The following is a 20,312-nucleotide window of genomic DNA, read 5'->3' on the forward strand; positions in this document are numbered from 1 at the left end:
AATTTGCTTTTAAAGTTGACTTTCCTGTTAAAGTTTGCAGTACTAAGGTGATTCGATTTTAGAACATCTTTAAAAAATTGTACAATGCATATGAGATTTTAAACTAAACAACATGTTTAACTTTTATACTGTGCAATTATATAATTTCCTGATCCTGAAATTCAGCTTATGAGCTAGACTTCTCATACAGAAAAAAGTCAATTGCCGCATAATGTGTAGTGCTATTATCTGCTGGCCAGAAGTTGGCAAAGTGTTTGAACACATGCAAAATAATGCAAGATGAATTGAGCAGTTATAATTTCTCTGCCCAAGCTACCCCCAGGATGGCCCAGAATAGCAGATTATGAGTGCCAGAGGTCAGCTTAGAATAGGCTAGAAAATAGATTAAAAATACTCTCACTAAATCTTTAGTCTCACAGAGGCAACATTCTCCAACAGAAGCTTATAGAACATCAAGTAAATTGCATAGCTGTTTCTAGTGAAACCAGACAAACTCAAGCACTTTCAAGCAAAACATTAATATAAATAAATCTTTATTTATTTTAATTTATTAAATACCAATACAAATTAAATATAGATAAATCAACATTTTCCTCATAGTTATTTTCAAAAGTACAGTATAAACATGTAATTGTGTAAATATTTTAGCAAATTAAAAATTTCTCATAATAAAAAAAAGGTACCGTAATCATTAATGTCATTGTGTATGTGAACACTGGATCATAAAAATGAAATGAGATCCTTGAATATCTCATTGGTGTGGGTATTCATAACCAAAGTGAAACAAACATTCCAAAAAGTAAGTATTAGTTTGCTCATTTTCAGATTTCCAATAACTTACTCTGATGAATCTCCACTTGATTTTTGCATCATCTACATCAATACCTGAAACATCCAAATTAATTGAAACACATTCTGGCATAAAATACTCAACCATACAATTTATCATTTCAATAGTTGTTATATTCGAAAAATTTAGAATTCACTTGAATAAAGAAAAAAAGAACTTGTGCAATTTTAAAACACACCTGAATTTTATCCTTGAGTTTGTTTCATATGCTTTCACAATATGTAAAAGAATAATTAATTGATATTTCCTTTATATTTATCCAGTTTAAAATGTATCAAAATTTTGAATCTAAGTTTTATATTTTAAGAATTTATTAAGATAAGGTTATATAGGGCGATTCCTATGGCATGTACAAAATTCTAGTAGAAATTGGTGAATCAAAGACAAATCGGAATCCATGCCCCACAAAGGTAGGGCTGATAGGGCTCCAGCCCAAGGGACCAATCTCATTTTATTTTTTTACACTATAAACTCACTATAGAGGGGCCCAAATCTAAGACACGGGGGTGCCAATGCAGTCTAAATTCTTTCCTGGTATGGTAAATGGCATTGTACAGGTGTGGGAGTTCCAGGCATTTGATTCATTGGCTAGCTTAATCACTGGATCTACCATGCCTTAAATACTTTTTTTGGAACCCCACCCCATAGACTGGGGGCTTATCAAAACACTGGTACATGACAACCCTATTGACAGCACTGAGGAACTGATTGCATGCATTGAAGGGAAGTTCAAGACATGCCCGGATCTTCCCTGGATGTTGAAATTCCATGCTCTGGAGATTTGAGGACTGCATTACAGCTCATGCATGATACTTGAAACACCTTCTTTTACCTTTGTTACTTTCGTAGATGTACATTTATTATTAAAAATGCATATCTGCTTACGTGATGTCCTTTCACTTCTGGTGCATGCTACAGCATCAAGAAAGCATTCCGACTGCACATTGCTTTGTGATTTTGATTCATTTTTGAGTCAATTACTACTTCCAGAAGTTTTTACACATGGTAGCAAATCACTCTGTACATAATAAATTGTAATTATGAGTTTACGTTTTTGTACATTTCATGTCTTGACATGAAAATGTATAGTAATGAAAAATTCTAAAGTTCTTACTTCAGAAATTTTTTACAACAGTTGTCCCTTATAATCCTGCCTCCTTTTTCTCAATTTGGTAGGATGGGACATCTTTCCAGATTGCATATTTTAGATTATGCATAAATGTTAAAAAATATCATGATTTTGGAAAAAAAAATGGTGGTTTTCTAAATCTCAAAGATATATTTCAAAATTGAATAAAGTATTATTTAAGGACACATAACATAAAACACAACTGAGTTTTACTCATGCTTGATTTTTCAAAAATAAAAAATTCTAAAATTTACATACTACTTACAACATATGTAAAGAACATACATAGCATAAGCCAACTTCTCATTATACACATTACATATACTCATTATACTCATTATACACATTTTTTCTCATTATGTACATTTAACTATCAATATAGGAGTAAACAAATATTTGACTGAAAAGTGAAGACTTTAGTTGATTAATAGCATAAATAATTTGCACTACACAGAAAGATGTCATCTTACATCCTGGTAACAACATTTGATGTTCCTTGGTCATTTCTGTATACAGGGTGTCTCATAAATAGAGGTACAAACTTTAAGGGAAGGTAGAGAATATCAAAAAAATTGAGAATTGCATACGAACCCATGACCAGAGACATCATCATACGTTGCTAGGTGGCAAGCACTCCAGCTGGAGGTGAAATATGTGATTTTTCCTAATTTTTTTTTTCTGCCAGCTCTCTGTTTGTTTACCATTGCAAGCTCCTCAGATGACAACTACTGCTCAAATGAGGAAAGATCACATATTTCCCCTTCAGCGCTGTCATGAACAGTGCAGCCTAGTTTTTACCACTTCGCAAAATCATTTTCCAAAGTATAAATTTCACATTTCTATTAAGTTTCTATTCCTGCATAAATAAATAAAGACTGACATACTTTTTGCATAAAGATTTGCATTCTGTTTAAGAAAAATTAAAAAAAATATTGATATTAGATTATTTCCTGAAAACTCATGTTATAAAAAAAAAATTTAAAAATATGATCATTTCAGAGAATCCTGACCTCACTGAAATAATTTAAATTATAAAGTACAATGTGTAATAAAACTAAACATGTGTAAAAAAATCAATAAAGCTCTACATATACAAATAATCCACACAAAAAAAGACATCAGAAATACTCTGAACACATAGCTTGAAACAGAAAGAGATTATATGATCCCAGGAAATACCTTCTCAAAATTAAATGTGAATGCAAATTGAAAGATTGGTACTTGAAGTTCCATTTTCAGTTCATTTTCCAAGCCAAGTATGTATTCCACAGTAACGCAACTGAGCTCACAAACAAAACCCTAAATTAAGAAGTAAAAAAACAGAGGACAAAAATGTTTATAAAAAATCTATTACTTCCTACAAATATGTATTTTTTATGATAAGGTACAAAAAAAACCAGATTTCTTCAGATAAGATGATGTGAAGTATTTGATTGTCCAGAAAGTAAAATAAAATGTTAAAATGAAGTCAAGTTTTTTATATCAAAAACAAATTATCAATAGTGACGGACTCGCGATGCGAGGATCCGGGTTCGAACCCCACAGTGGTGGTTGGCTGAAGTTGGTTTTCTGTGGTTCCCAACTTCAAGGCGCAAATGCGAGCCGATCTCCCCGTTAAAAAGCCTCGCCACAGAGAGCAACAGTCCTACAACGATAAATCATTCAATCATAACACTTCACTCAGTTAGAAAAACTGGTGGCAGATGGCAGCACTACACATAACAAGCATTACACAGAAACAAACTTTACGTCAGGTTGCACTACACGTACACGCACACTCCCGCATGTACCGATTCGTTGGGGGTTCCGCGGGGGCGGGGGTGTGGGCGGGGTGCATGCGTGGTGTAGCAGTAGTGGGTAGGGCCTCCAAAAAAAAAGGCTCGGGGATCCATGATGTTCTTAAGTCAGCCACCTCGTTGGGCAATTTGCCTGTTGTGGCATTGTATTTGTATTTGTAATAGATCAAATTATTTCAAGTATCAACAGCAACTCTGAAAATAAATTTTCCTCTGGGTTCAAAAGTTTCAATAAAGTTATTATTTTTGATATACTGAGAGTTATTTTGGGGCTTATAACATGCAGAGAATTATAAAATGAAGAGAGATGGTCTTAGGACATTTAGAGCTAACAGAGGTTACCTAAGATACAAAATCACACTGTATGCAATCACTGTCTTTAATCCTTTGGATGCTAAGCAATTTTCAATGGAAATGGACAACAATGTTTTTAACTCACTTTTCAAATGGGGCACGGTAGCCCAAGTCGATAAGATACTCGCCTAAAGTACTAAAGGATGTTTAGAGGTGTCGTGAGTTTGATATCCGGTTCATCCTTGTCAGAAAACTTTCCTGACACAGGTGTACAATAAAAATGGCGACTTGACTGCAGCAAAAAATTGTTACAGCAGGGAGTCCCCCATCGAGGGGTTAGCGCACCAACCTCCCGATGAGTATAAAAAAAACAAGCCTGCCGTTCAGAATCAGCAATAAATTGTAGGTCCCGGTCTAATTAGCCCTCTTGTGCAGAAAATGACTGTGGTGTAACAAAAATTATCAAAATGATCAACCAAAGATTTCATTCGACAAGGCGGGGAACAAAACTGATAGTACAGAAAACTTTATCATGTAATTCTATATATAGGGTGGTCATAAAACATGATCAATGATCAACTTTTCAAATGAAATTTTTTATCTTTAGTGTAACTTTATGTGCACAAAAAGGAAAAATGTTTTTTTTCTTTACTACACGGAAAGTAGTTTCATATGTTGAACTGACCAGGACTGCAATTTTAGAGAAGCAAGTGGATTCTGTGCCAAGAGCACTGGATCAGGGCATGAAATTCATCCTTTCTCTTTCTTTCTTTGATCATTAAACATTGTGGGGGATGAAAACATGCATGTTTGCCCTGGGTAACCAAGTACCTATATGCATCCCTGAAGCAGACAAACATCCTTGCAACAAAATATGTTTGTTCTCATATGTTGTAGACATTTACTTATATTTATTAGTTATAACGAATATTGAATGTAGTGATATTTGTTATAACTGATAACAAAAATCAGATATAGAAAATGTTTTTCACGTTCCTGAGCGACTTAGTTACATCTGGGCTCAACTATAACTCTGAGCAAAACATATTTCTTACACAAGTGAGTAAAGAAAATTTGTTTGAAAAAAAATAAAATAGATATATGATTATTTTTCCTGAAACAAAAATTTTTTCAGTGTCATAACAACTAAAAAAAATGCGGTGGAATTTACCTGAACTGAAGAGGCACAACATAAAACGTCACAAGTTGAGTTGCTGGCCATAACTGCAACAGAAGGAAAAAAAAATTCTAATCATTTAAACATTTATTATGTTTAAACTACAGTTAAAACATGAATTTGTTTTTGCTCTATCTAATCTAATAATGGTCTCCCATGGGAAGAGGCCAAAAATTTCACTCCTTGTATCTAGAAGTTGGTTATTAGTTGGATTTGCTATAGTGAGGTCTGACTGTATAATGAAATATATATTTTTGCTGCATGGCTAGTGAACAAAATATATCTACAGAGATGCAACATTACACTATGATGGAGTAAAAAAGAATGAAATATATATAAAATGATACATAGTAGTCACACTACAACCACTACAACTAATGCTAAGAGGCCAATAAAGTTTCATTATAAATAATTTGTTTTCATGAAAGAAACACATACATTTCAGAATACCAATTCTCTATCAAATTAAAATAACTATTTGCTCTGAAAAAAAAAATTGGTTAAAAAAAGGCAGTATTCAGAAGAGACTGATTTCATTTGAAGGTAGAATGATTCATGAGAATTTAATAAAATTTTTTTTGTGTGTGTGTGCATTCTGTTTGTGTTAAACTCCTGTTGTGATTCAAAATCTGATCATGAAAGAACATACGTTAAATATTTTGGATAATTCTAAAAACATCTGAGTACTTACCACGTAATTTGCTTCAAGTATGGCTAGATAATCCTGACAAATAGAAATGTATAATACTATTATGCTTATCTGTAATAATTGGCAATAAGGAACATCAGTGATCAATACAATCAAATTAATAAAAATAATTGCTGTCATATGTCAGGCATAAAGAAATAATCAAACTTGGGAAAATATTAAATCAAATATGAGTGTTTAAAAAAATGCTATTAAAAATTTTGATTCAATTTTTTAAAAATCAAAACATGTTCTCTTCAAAAAAATTATAGCAGCAACCAATAGTCAGATCCGCTTATAATGAGGAGCTCATTTCCTGCAAAAATGCTCATTAAATTTGGTCACTTGCTGAATCTGTATTCAAATGAATTAATGAAAATTTTAAAATTGAGTGCTTTTTGTAAATATAATAACAAGGTATTGATACTACAGTGAAAACTTGCTCCTTAAAAGTGATAGAATTGTCACACAATTAGCATTGCACCAAACAAAATGCATTAATTTGTTCCTTTAATCCACTCTCACTAAAAGCGGGCTCGTTATAAGCGGGTCAGACCGTACATAAAATAAAAATAAAATTCATAGCTTATTGAAAATTTCTTTGGTACAAAAAAAATGGAAGATGACAAGGATCACAGTTTTGAGATATTTTTAAATATATAATTGTTGATATTAATCCTTAACTAGCATGGTGGGGTTATTTTGTATCTAACACATTACTTATTTTGCCATCCCTTGAGAAAGAAATGCATCTAGTTCATTATGTTATCAGTGCCTTTCAAACTGGTTGTTTGCACATGTTTAAAAAATTCATGACATTGTTCTACTTTTACCCCCTTTAACATTTAACCCCTTTATGCATAAGCTTTTCGACAAATTTGGACGATGTGCAGTTGAAGTAGCAGAGACAAATATAAAAAGTGGTACCGTTATTTACATATGGGAAATGATAGAAAAAACATGAGAAAAACTGATTTTTCATTTATTTTTTCCTCTTTCAGCTACCATCTCCTTACATTGGCATACATATCCCAAGGTGGGATTATAGTATAATTTTCCAGGAAAAAACATAACACCCACTTCAGAAAAAATTTAAAACCCCACCCTCGAGAAAATTCTATGTACGCCTATATCTCCTTATGTATATTTTTCTATTTTTTTTAATTGTCAAGCAATATATCTCGTCCATGATCATTAAGGGGTTAAGCTTCATTCTTGTTTTTTTAGTGTGTGTTTGAAAACTTGTTTTATTTCTTTACAAACATCAGTGTATTGTTTGAATAGTATTATTAGAAAAGTAATACAAAACTACTTACTTTTTTCAAAATTGCAACTATTTTTTCCCATGAATGATTTTGTAAGAAACCATTTACAGTTATAAAACCAGACAGAAGACAAGGAGCAAAAAATGCCTATAAAAATCAGAAGATAAGCATATACTGCTCAGTATTCTAATTAATCATGAGTGTCTTTCTTAATCTGACATGAAATTTGTAAAAAATAAGATCTTTTTGATAACTTGCTTAAAAAAAGTTTTTTTTTACATAAATTGCCATAAACTATTAAAAGCCATGGCCATCTTAAGAGCATGATGGGCCCCTGGGCTAAGTGATTTTTCTGAGGATCTTCCAAGCAAATTTACATACATACTCTCGAAAATGTGAACGAGATCTCATTTTTTTGTGAGGCCCCGCTTCTCTAAAGGCTACCAAAACGTGCTCAAGTTGGCAATGCATTAAGACTGTTAATGCACTGTTAAAAGCATATAATTTTTTTAAAAAGTCAATATATAACTTTTAAATAATATTTCATGCAAATATTAATAGTTTACGAGCATTTTTCCTCAATATAATAAGAAACATATAAAAACTTCATAAATCAAATATGATTCCTCACTTCGTATTTTCACTAATTCAAGTTGCTTCATATACAAGGTAATCATGATTGATGTTAGCTTATTAAGAATATTTATTTCTCTTATGGGCTGTTACTATTCAGTTAACATGAAACTATGCCTAAATCAGGGCTAAACAAATTGCAAAAAAATCTAAGAGCCAAAAAATTTTTTACCCAAAGAAAAAGGTCCAAAATAATGTTTCTTTTGACTTTTTCAGGGCATAGTGAAGCTCTTTCATGTTGGCAGATATGTTGCTATATATTCTAAATATTTTGTGTTACTCCCAGCCTGCAATTTAGTAACTACACAAAGAAAATTTTTAGTTCCAATACCAATTTTTTAGTCACCACAGCGATCTAGTGCCTGGGATTTGTCCAGCCCTGGCTTAAATTCCCTTACAGCATATGGAGCATTCCACCAAGACAAAGAAAAGTGCAAAAAAATAATGCAAAAGTTGCATAATATTTTCTTGGCCAGTAGTTAATAGCTGCTAACTGTGATTGAATTTTTCCCTGGGCCTTCTAATTTTATCTATATACAGTGGAACTTAATTTTAAGAGTTCATAAATTCATTCATTCCAGAAATGCGCCCATTTTCACACATGAGTTTATTCATTCCAAAAATGTGCTTGTCATTTGAGACACTCGTACATTGAATCAAACTTCCCTATGGAAACTCAGTAACTCTAATAATGGAAACTCAAATGATTCATTTCACATCCCTCATATTAGCCGTGATTTTTTTCAAAGGAAAACTGCACGTTATATCACGTGATGCTCGACAGACACACTGTAGACTAGTGCTCACCTAGAAGTCTTTGGTGTATACTTATTGTTCTTATTACAAGAAATGTTTCATTTATTAAGTCAAAATATGATTAAAATAATTTTATTTTTTGCTTGTCTTGTAAGACATTACTCATATATCAAGTCAAAATTTATAAAAAAATTTTGCTCACCTTGCGAATTACTCGTAAACCGGGTTACTCATAATCCAAAGTTCTACTGTATCATCCATAGGATATTTTTTACTATATTCAATTTATATAGGCATAAAATTCCTAATTAATAACATGGCAATCCTTTGAACTATGCACACACACTGGAGTCAATAAAGAAAAAGTTGTGATAAGATTTCAAGACTGTGATGAATAAGTCCAATTAAAGTCCTATTTCAGAAATGCAATTGTCAGATCAAGTCATTAGAAGAGGCCATGAGAAAATTAGGTCCTTTGTTATGAAAATCTGTTTGAGTTGACTCTAATTAATCAATGCATTTGGAAAACTACAAGAAAGTAAAAATTACATTTCTTTTGCGGGCAATTTTCTGATGTAATAGTAAAATTGTTTTATTGCTTCCTCTAGACCCAACACTGGTGCAACATTTTAATCCTGTACAAGACTGGATTATTTCATACACACATCTCGTTTTGCTTTTTTTTGCCTTTCTTATCAGCAGATTGGTGCCCTGGCATGAAAAAAAAATTCATATACTGTATTTATATATATGTGCACGTAAGATAAGTATATACAGTCGAGCCCCGATTTAACCAATTGGAAGAAAAAGATAACTTCATTTTTTAAATTGAGGAAATCGTTAAATTGGGGTAAGATTTATCAGGATGTAGCGTATTTAAGCTACTGTCCAAGTGATTCTCAGATCCCCAATAAGTTCACAGGCAATATCAAGGAAAACAAAGGCAGTTTCAAGTTAAAACATTTATTTTACATTGTTACTTCAACTTCAACACAAATTACACTTAAGAAATTCAATTATAATAAATTAAGTTAATTCTGATTTTGTTATCAGATTACATTATAACAAGATCTCGTGAATAACTAGAGTAATTTCACCCAATTATGCTATAGATAGTCACCTTATTTCAGCAAGACATCCTCATGTCCACTCATAGGCGGAGATAGATTTGGAAGTCTGAGGGGACACGGTCATTATTACTCGGGGCACAATGATGATGATGATGGCAGTTCATATATAAGCACATACATTAGATCTATCAACTCCACCTTTGACTCTGGCCCTTTATCCCGTATCTCCGCCCATGTGTCCACTAAGGCTACGACAATCGAGTATCCAAACACTCAAGTGAGACAAAAGTTTCCAGTCACATAGGAATGTTCATCTCAGGAACACATTAGATGATGGAGAACACTTCCAGGCACTGAAGAATTAGTAGAACAACATACAAGATCATATCTCATGATCCCACATGAAGACGACCATCATGACATGATGTCAGTCTTGGAGAAGTATTATGGCTGACCGACTTCCAGGACTTATATGTAGTAATAAATTACAGGATCATTTCATAGGTTACCAGATTTTTCCAGGAACAATTTCAACTTGACTAATAAGTTCAATGTTAATTCAACAACACAATAAGTTTTAGTGAAATGACTAAGAAAACATAGTTAAGGAACCCAGACCAGCTGGAGTAGCTTGACTGTGCCTTTGCACAAAGAAATTATTTTTACATCATTAGTATTCAATAAATAACACTACTAGTTGTTAGTAAGGGTTATCAGCTCATCTGCCACAGAGTGATGAACAATGAGAGAATGCGAGATAAATATGATTGTTCGGGTTTTTAGAAGGCTATTTATACTCATTGAGAACAGGTTTGATCTTGGCCCAATCAGAGAACTTGTGACCTCCAGCGCACGAAAAATACTAAGACATCATTCAATCTATTTTAACACGTAACAATAATTATCTCAAATACTACTGTTTTTGGGTGGTAATAGTTCAAACAAGATAGAAGAAGCTGGCCGGACTTTCCCACGATGTCAACATAACTATTAAGGGTGAGATCAAGGAATTATCTGCACCAACAGAAGTCCATGGTCTCCTTCTGCCAGTGAGACAAAGTATTTTACACAATATAATTATTTAAATCTTGTTTCTATATCAGAAAATATTCAAAATAATGCAATTAATTATTCGTGATCCTAATGACTCAACCGAGTTTTTTCCCGGGGGTATGACCTAGTGTTAGCTGAACTAGGGGGTTAATGGTGGTGACATGACAATGGTACTACTGGAACATATGACCCAAAGGGTGATATGTTACAAGGAGCCTAAACATGCTGAAAACGCCAAATTTTAAAAGCTACTTGCGTTGGGGTTGTTGTTAGAACTCTCATTTCTAATATGTATTGAAAAAAAGCATAAGCTTAAGAATGAAATTGGAATGCATCAAAAAATGGCTTGATAGAAGTTTGTTTGGTACGTCAACATTTTAATCAAATTCTGCTGAAATTATAATTTTTTTGCTAACCAAGAAACGCTTTCTTTTCAGATGAGCTGCTATTCTTTGCTTGTCAAGACAGAGCACAAACTTTTGAAGTAATATTTTTTTACTAATTCTGAACATGCAGACAGCATAATTTTTAATAGTTTTTATTATTATAGTTCAGTTTATTTTGGTTTTAATTGGTGTATACCAATTAGAAACTGAAACCTTCCCATGCACACTCTAAATGGCTCTCTTTATTGCTTCCTTTACTCAAAAAAGAACAAATTCCTACTTCCCATTTTAGTTTGTGTCTAAAGAAGAGCTCAAGGTCAAATTCTGGGAAAGTCAAATCTTCGTATTGAGGTTTTGGAGGACGAGAAATAAGAAAAAAAGGATAGTTTGAAAAAAAAATTGAGGTTTTCATTCATTAAATAGAGGTTTGAGCTTTGATTTCATGAGAATTTCTGAAAAAAAATTGTTAAATCTGAGTTCATTATATCGGGGTCCGACTGCATATAAACCCAGAAGAGGCTCTCTATTATATGCTGAACGTATATTTTTCCACAACCTTGAATTAGACAAATGGGTGGAAAGTAAAAACAACTAATTCAAACAACATTTCTATTCCCTTTTCAAAATGTGATAGTGATTTCACACTCGGCAACTTTCCGCAGCTGAAGAACAAGTTTTGAATTCGAATCAGACGAGGTTAGCTCGAAATCTCAGTCCAACCTCTCTCTCATCGTGTTAATTTTATTCTTATCTTTACAAAAAAAACACAACAATAATTGTTTCATAAATGATTGATTCGTACAGTACATACTTTGAATCTATGATATTCAAGGCAATATTACTAAATAGGCCTACATGTTTTTATTGATTTTTTGAAAAATAATTATACTTGTTTTAAAATTACAACTGTAACATTATAATTGTTTTACTCATAACAAATTACTTATTAACAATAAATACCTGATCCAATAACATTTTTTTCAATCCAATCGTTCGCCCAGGAGCACTCACCAATCTATCCAACAGCTGGTACCAACTCTTGAGAGCTGGTCCCTATTGGAATATTGAAACACAAATTATAAGAAAATTGTGAGAAATATTATGAAAAAAGTTATAAGAAAATCAATACAAATTTAATTAAAAGTAAATGCAATTTTTGGCTGACAGTAAAATAATAAAATATTCAATTTTTATCTTTAAATTGACATCTTGCACTAGTTTTCCAAACCTAGAGACATAGAGACGAAAAATGTTTGTGAATAGAAAAGTATTGCAGTCTCCCAAACATAAGATAAGACTTAACTATGTCACATTTGACAATTCAATTTTTTTCTAGAAGCCAAACCTAAAAGCTCAGTGTCTTGTATGTCAATATATAATGAATATTGGGTTCTAGGTAGAAGAGAGCCAAGACGCAGCACTGAACATAACTGCTTTATTGTCTGATGGGCGCTCACTGGGAGCTATACGAGAATGCCATTTTAGTGGGATGTTGCCATGCAAATACAAAATGTCACGGAAAATTCTATACCATCACTGTGAATACATAGCACTCAGCTACTGGTGAGCAATTCTCGATGCCCAATCGCTTTAATTAAAATACAGTGGAACTTTGATTAATGAGCTTTATTCGTTCCGCCTACATGCTCGTTATCTGAATTACTCGTATATCAAATCAAACTTCCCCAAATAATGGAAACTCTGATAATTTGTTCATTAACAATTGTTCATTGTCACAATTATTCATTCACATAAAAATGACTAATAAAAACAGCATTCAATCAATAATTCAGCACAATAATGATATAATAAATAATACACACAATAAAATATGTATAATATAATAATACCACACAGATAAACATACAACAGGGGCGTAGCCAGAAATTTCGTTCAGGGGGGGACCACTTTCATTTTGGGGGGGGGGACCAAAGTGACAGAACAATGGATTTGGCCCTCTTTTTCCCTTTTTTCGGTCATTTTCTCACATTTCGGGGGGGGGGGGACCAGACCCCCAAGTCCCCCCCCTCGCTACGCCCTTGACATACAACATGATGTTTACAAATTAACTCACTGTAAACGAGAAAGAGGACTATCATTTAGGACAATTTAAAGACTCTGCAATTTTCAAACTTATTCTTTTTGTGACTTTGAAAAAGAACCTATCCAATGACACTTGTATTTGCATCCTTTTTAATCATTTTTTGCATCCTTATGTAGGAAATGTCGTTAGACAGGTTATTGCTCACACTGCTAGCTTTATTTGGGTGATTCTTTTTTACAAAATTCTGCACAGATTCCCACATTCTACACATCTTTCTAATCTCATCTGAATTGGATAATTTTTGTTGCACCACAGTCATTTTCTGCACACGAGGGCCAATTAGACAAGGACCTACAATTTATTGCTGATTCTGAACTGCAGCCTTTTTTTACAATCATCGAGGGGTGGGTGCGCTAACCCCTTGATGTGGTAGCAATCTTTTTCTGTGGTCATGTCACCATTTCTGTTGTACCCCTGTGTAAGGAAAGTTTCTGACAAGGATGGAACTGGGTATTGAACTTGCGCACCTCTAAACATCCTTTGGTACTTCAGGCAAGTATCTCATCGACCTGGGCTACCATGCCCAATCTCATTTGAACCAAGAGATTTCTCATTTCTCTTTCACTCCTTCTCAGACAAGATACCATCCTAAGCTCTTGCATGCAGTGGAGATCCATCAGTCATTCCGTGGTTAAATCCTGGCCATGATCCCTACTAGTTCTTACATATTGTTCTCATTCACCTCCAGTCTTGTGGTCTTCCTCAAGGACACAATCTCTATGACAACTGGTGGCTCCTGTTTATGGGCTAGCTCTTCAATAATGCAATCAGCTCAGTTTTCTCCAAGCAGAATTTAAAAAACTTCAAGTGCACATATCTGTGGTTACAATGTTACATCTAATTTTGCATTGTAAACAGTCACGCTCACATGTGTGTTCATTTTTTGAGTGAAGCACGCTGACTGGAGACTGTATAGGAGAATGTTACCCTCAATTCCGAAAGCAAAAAACCATCAGATCAGTTGAGATAAGTTAAAAAAATAAAGTGCGAAATTTTTGCTTGTTATGCAAATTGTTTATTAACTGAAATTCCACTGTAAAAGAATAAAATCGTCTGAGGTGATGTGATGTAGACAAGTCTCAACTTGTGCTTGGAGGACAATTTAAGAATTTATATGTGAAATATTATATTGGAAGGTCACTTGAAAAATTTTAGAAATTATGTTCATCACGACACTGAAGTTTATTTTAAAATTATACTTACAACATAGAAAGTGCCCAGAATAGCAAATCTAATAGTTCTCTTTTTCTCAATTTTTTTAAAGCTTTTTTTTTCCACTTGTGTTTGGCATATAATATCCCCAAATGCCATCAATGCACCTAATAAAATTTAACATTCAAAAACATCATTACAGCCTAATACCACATTATTTATTCTATTAGTAATTAGAAGAGTAAAACAGATATTGAAACTGCACAGCAGGGAAAAATGTGATTGCAAGAATAAAAAACTAGAAGAATCGTTACTTTTAATAAAACATTGTTAATTGCCTTTCATGGCTGTAAATAATATAATAGTTTTTAATTATACTTCAACTAGTGTGATTGTACTAGTCATCAAAATATGAGAGAAAGTCATATAAAATTAAACACTTTACTCTGTGTTTCACTAACTTGACTTTGATGACCAGGGTCTAAGGGGCCAGCAGATTGGTCTGGTGCCATGGGCGCTAGAGTAGAAGAGCATCAAATTCACTCTTTAACTGCTTCTTTGTTATTACACAGGAGTGTCTAAATCCGTGCTTGCCCCAGCTAACAAAGTATCTAGTCACGGCCCTGTTGGTGATGGTAAAATCAGTTTGAATCCATGCTAATGTCTCTAGCAGGGCACTAATCCAGGATGAAGCTTATATATTTTTTGTTACTTTTAGAGAGGTCCTTGAAAAACACTGGCCTGAGGGCTCAACAGAGATCTGAGCCTAGTCAGGGCAGACTTAAGAGTATCATGGGCCAAGAGAAAAGTGATATTTCTGAGGCCCTCCCTTACTTGGCTAAATACATTTGTGCCTTTCAATTTGCATGTTTGCACTCAAAAATGTTGACCAGATTTCATTTCCATCAGGCCCCTCTTCACTTGAGGACTTCAGGCTGTGACTGAATGGACCTACGCATTAAGGTAGCACTCAGCCTACAGGTCATGGTTGAACCAGTTTTGTCTTTAGGGCCTGATTTCCACATGGGTAAGTAGGGCATTCACCCAGTACCTCCTAGAGATAGAAGGCCTCTGCAGAGTTTGCCATAAACGTCATTTAACTACCTAGCATGTTTGCCACATTTTGAAACACATCATACTATTACGTTTCTTATTTTGGCGGAGAATCTTCCTGATTGGCTCACAAATACCGCATAGTGATTGGATGTGGGGCATAGAAATCGCCAATTCTGAGCCCGATCATTTCTTTTCCTCACAAAGATGATACTGGCATGAGCAGGAAATTTTTTTCCCAGAATATTCTGAGGGAAAATGGACTACTTACTGACGTCACAAGCCAACTGCGGAGGTCTTCTATTTCTAGGAAGTGCTGATTCACCCAAGGTCTCATGCATTTGAGAAACAAAATTTAAAAATATAGCCTATGTATACTTATTAACAAAACATCTTTGACTGTAATCTCAGGAGTCCTTCATGCCATTATCTGGCCCTGGCCATCTTAATGAGTGAGCCAATGGGGCTCATGCTGAAGGCCCCGAGTCAAACACGGGGGGGGGGGGTGCCCTAAACCATTGGAGTGATGGACATGCATCGCGGGGACCCAGGTTCCAGCCCCACCGTCACCACAGTGCTGATCGACTGAAGTTGGTTTTCTGTGGTTCCCAGCATTGAGGTACAAATGCGAGCTGATCTCCCCATTAAAAAGTCTCGCCACAGAGAGCAACAGGCTTGCAAACAATACAAGTATTCAATCATTACATTTCACTCACTTCATTTCTGAAACATAGATGGCAGCACTAAAAATCAGACACAACTCTATATACGCACTCAGACTGTTAGGTACACACACTTACACTTCCGGCACAACTCACAAGGTAGTAAATTGCTCATGGCGATAGACCTAAGTTGTACTCAGTTATTAAATATTGATTGCTCCCTGCCCAGAATTTTTCATAGACCATCTTTCTAAGAACATGTGTAAAGAAGTAAAATTCATCCTGGGCCCCCTCACATCCTAGAGCAGGACTCTAGGCTGGGATCTTTTCTTTGGTGGGTCCTCTGAGCCAGACTTTGCATGACCCTTCTATAGTGAATTTATAGCATGGAAAAACAAAAAATTGTCCTGGGCCCCAGTCTAAACCCCTATCACCCCACCACTGTGAGGAGTCATACCAATTAGCCTCACCCCATATCTGAGGAGCAATGACTGCTTTTCACCTTTTCTTTATTAATTATCACAATCATGTTCCATCGTCATTGAGGCCAGTTTACAACATTCAACCATTTTCTTTCCAATGGAGTTACCAAATTCCGAAACTTAGAAATGAGGACGCATGTGTGCACCCCTGGCAAATTTAACTTACATATGCTCACAGCAGATGGCTCTATCATACAAACAAAGAACAAAAATAGCTTCCCAGCCAAAACAGACCTGGGGGTGTACCACCTTCTGATTTTTAATAACCAATCATCCATATGTAAGAATCGGCTCGTAAGAATCACGTTAAGAATCGAGCTCCAAATGCAACCACGGTGTGATTGTTAAAAGTTATTCTTAAGGTCATGTGACGATGGACAGGCCGAAAAATTCCCCTTTTGGGGAATTTCGCCATTGACCAATCAGCACCCAACTAAGAATTAACAACAACTTGTTGTTGACAAGATGAGGGAGAGGAAAAGGAATTTTAGAGCGACGCTAGCTTGAAAAAATTGTGGTTGAGAAGAAATGATAAATACATAATATTTTTTTAACATGTTGCAGTAAAAAACAAACATATATCCATACTTAATCATCCGATATGATTCGAATCAAAAATTCATCCTACTTTCACTGGGATGGATCGCTGCCACCCTCCATGAAGAGGGCTATGCTATATATGTTACAGTGAAAGTGATAAAGAGCTGTTATTATATGAATAATCACCAGCCATTTCGGTAAGTTTGATAAATTTTGCTCATATACCGTGAATCTACCACATTTGTAGGTCATTATGCATAATTGTCAAACCATGGTTAATGCAATAAATGAGTCATCGTCATCTTTACATTATGTATGTAAGTGAAGCTAACATTACAAGACTAACAAGAATTTTTATAATATGCTTCATGTTTCTTTAAATTAATTGTCATGGTGAATCGAACGTGGTGATGTACATGTATTGCATAGCTGCTTCATGGTCAAATAACAATAATAGTGATCAGATAATACATCAATATTGAAAATGGTCATCGCTTCTGTAATGTTGGCCTTTTCACGTACACCGACGCATGTGAAAAAAACAAACACAGCAGCATGTTAATAATGATTTTTAATTTATGTACAATTATATTTTGGCCAATTAGAACTTTATCTCACATATTTTGTGGGAGAAATTCAATTTTCTCACAAGTTTTAAACTAATAAAAAATTTCAAATCTACAAGTTCCCATAATATAAAAAAAATTGTATTTACGACTCATCGATTATGATATTTATGGAATGAAAATTTGAGAATTATGCATAATCATCGGTAAATGTGATAAATGTAGGAAAATTTATCAAACTTTATTGAAATAATCCAATATTTTATCACTATTATCAACATATATAAGCTGCATGTAGACTCCAACATTGTTTTCAACTCTTCCACACAACCTTCAGATAACTTTTTGATAACTTAAAAAGTGACGAATTCCTTATTTGAAAATAAAAATGCATTGTTAATTTTTTTTTCATTTTTTAAAATATGAATCATAAAAAAAACTTCTATTAAAGAAAGAATTTAAGTTATCTCGCATAGAAGAAAAAAATTGTTTACTAAGAATCAAGCTAAGAAGTGGGTAGCCTTGGTTCTTAACTCGATTCTTAACTATGGAACAAAAACGATTCTTAGTTAAGAACATGGTAGCAAAACTCCCTCGTAATTCTTAACTAAAGATCAAATCCATAGTTAAAAAGCGGATTCTTATTAAGAATGAGAAGGTGGTACATCCCCTGCTTTTAATATGTAAGGAGTTGTATTTTTCTTTAGGGGGTTGCTCTAACAAAGGGTTTTGTTAAGAAATCAGGCATTACAAGTTTTTTCACCCATTTTGTTTGGTTCTGAATTCCACTGGTTCTCCCATGCCATGAGAAAGACCCCAGGGTCATCTCAACACATGGGCCCACCAAGCACAGCCTGGAGTGGGGAACTCCAGGATAATCAGATCTTGTGCTATGATTTTGAAAAGTATCTAAATTGGTCATGCCCCCCCCCCCCCCCACACACACACACACATACTGAAGCAGAGTCCTAGGCCAGAATCTTTGGCGGTTCCCTTATCAGATTTTTCATGATGCCCATTATTGTGCATTTATAGTGCGAAAAAGAATGATAAGAAACATCCCAGGTCCATGGGCTGGAGCCCTGTCAGTATTAGCAGATACAGGCTAATTGGACTAGGAGGAGACAAATGTCTACCTCTGTATTCCCAGCTATGCCCCCAATAATACAATATTTTTTCACTGAATGCTCCCCACTGTATACTCCTACACCTGTCAGCCCCAACCAGGGCCACGACTAGAAACAAAAATTTACTGTCACTCACAGGGCCAGTGTCCATTTTAGGACATCCCTCCCTGCAATTTCAAATGAAAAACATTGAACTCAGCGTCCTTCCTGATCCAGCACGCCTGAGGTTCCTCTGCTCTCCCTAAACTGTGACACAAGGGTGGGATCAAGGGGCCTGCCAAAGGTCTGGTAGCCCTGCTCCAGGATGTGGGGGGCCATGATGGTAATGTCGCTTTTATACGCATTAAGTGATTTAGTAAATTTTAACTTGGTAAGGTCTCAAAAAAAGTGTCCACACATTCAGTGGATTAAGTAAATGCTCATTGGATAATTTTTATACGAGGCCCACTGGTGCATGAGCATAGGTCTACTTGACCACTTCCTCACATCCGGGCTTGAATGAATAAGGAAATATTTAAAAGTATTAGAATTTAAAAAGACTAGCTGATGGTTTCATTTTACCAGCGGTGAGAGTCTGTGTTTTCCATGGATGAACTTTTAAGGCACGTGAATACCAACCGAAAATCGCCGACATTTATAAAAAAAAATTTGTATTCTGAAAATAACACTTTGCAGCACGTGACAACACTCCAAGTTTGTTGATATAAACAAACATTTGAATTCTTCTTATTTATACAAGGCTTTATGAAACAAAGCCATCCTCTGTAAAAAGAACAGCAAACATTTGAATTAAATCCAAGGATTTGATGGGCGGTTAGATTTAATGGTCCTACTAATACAAATACAACGCCACAACAGGCAAAATGCCCAACGAGGTGGCTGAGAAAAAGATGCCCATAAAAATATGGATGCCATATATTTCAAAAATACAGCAACCCAATTAAAAATGCAATTAACAAAAAATTGTAAGCAATAAATACACATGATAAAATATTATACAATGCCCATAAAGAATACTTATGGTTGTCTTATTCTAAGTATGGATAGTTCTCCATTTACCCCAACATGTTTATCGTATTTCTTTTTAAACGTGTCAATTGTGTTACAATTTACTACTGGTGTAACCTTGTAAAAGCAGTCGATTGGCGGTGTACTAAAAGTTCATGGTCCATCCTATCCATCCCATTGAAAATTTTGAACACTTCGATCATATCTCCTCGACACCTGCGTTCATCCAATGTAAACATATTCAAAACATAAAGTCTGTCTTCATAACTCAAGCCCCGTGTGCAAATAAGGACACGCGTCTGTAGGTATGGTCTCCAAAACCTTACAGCATACTCCAGTCCAGGACGAACTTAGCCTCGAAAAAGTGGAAGAATGACTTTAGGAGAACGCGAAGAGACCTTTTTGAAAATGAGACCAAGCATTCTATTCGCTTTTTTGACCACCGCTGAACAATGTTCAGAAAACCTAAGCCGCTCGTCAATGAGAATTCCCAAATCGGTGACCCTAGTTGCTAGTTGCAT

General features: G+C 34.7%; 1 protein-coding gene across 1 annotated transcript; it reads right to left on the reverse strand.

Annotated features, from left to right (window-relative positions):
* Nucleotides 1-516: 516 nt before the first annotated feature.
* Nucleotides 517-19,639, reverse strand: LOC149065817 (mitochondrial inner membrane protein Mpv17-like). Its single transcript, XM_089253660.1, has 8 exons — nucleotides 19,345-19,639; nucleotides 14,405-14,520; nucleotides 12,058-12,150; nucleotides 7,251-7,346; nucleotides 5,938-5,970; nucleotides 5,241-5,293; nucleotides 3,159-3,278; nucleotides 517-885 (listed from the first exon to the last, which is right to left on the reverse strand). Exons 1-7 carry the CDS (start codon nucleotides 19,415-19,417, stop codon nucleotides 3,215-3,217), a joined length of 528 nt encoding a protein of 175 aa, XP_089109786.1. The 5' UTR covers nucleotides 19,418-19,639; the 3' UTR covers nucleotides 517-885; nucleotides 3,159-3,214.
* Nucleotides 19,640-20,312: the final 673 nt, after the last annotated feature.

Source organism: Pholcus phalangioides, unplaced genomic scaffold (genome assembly GCF_987345545.1).
Source record: "Pholcus phalangioides strain wild (caught in Gottingen) unplaced genomic scaffold, Ppha-v1.0 ptg000039l_1, whole genome shotgun sequence".
In the NCBI taxonomy this organism is placed as follows: domain Eukaryota; kingdom Metazoa; phylum Arthropoda; class Arachnida; order Araneae; family Pholcidae; genus Pholcus; species Pholcus phalangioides.

What these genes read in the sequence shown, in the direction of transcription:
- LOC149065817 (XM_089253660.1), bottom strand. Translation starts at nt 19,417, where the DNA reads ATGTCGGCGATTTTCGGTTGGTATTCACGTGCCTTAAAAGTTCATCCA. An exon ending in AACACAGACTCTCACCGCTG is followed by an intron (nt 14,521 to 19,344) that starts GTAAAATGAAAC and finishes AAATTTTATTAG; the next exon opens with GTGCATTGATGGCATTTGGG. An exon ending in TACTTGAAGCAAATTACGTG is followed by an intron (nt 5,294 to 5,937) that starts GTAAGTACTCAG and finishes CTTCTGTTGCAG; the next exon opens with TTATGGCCAGCAACTCAACT.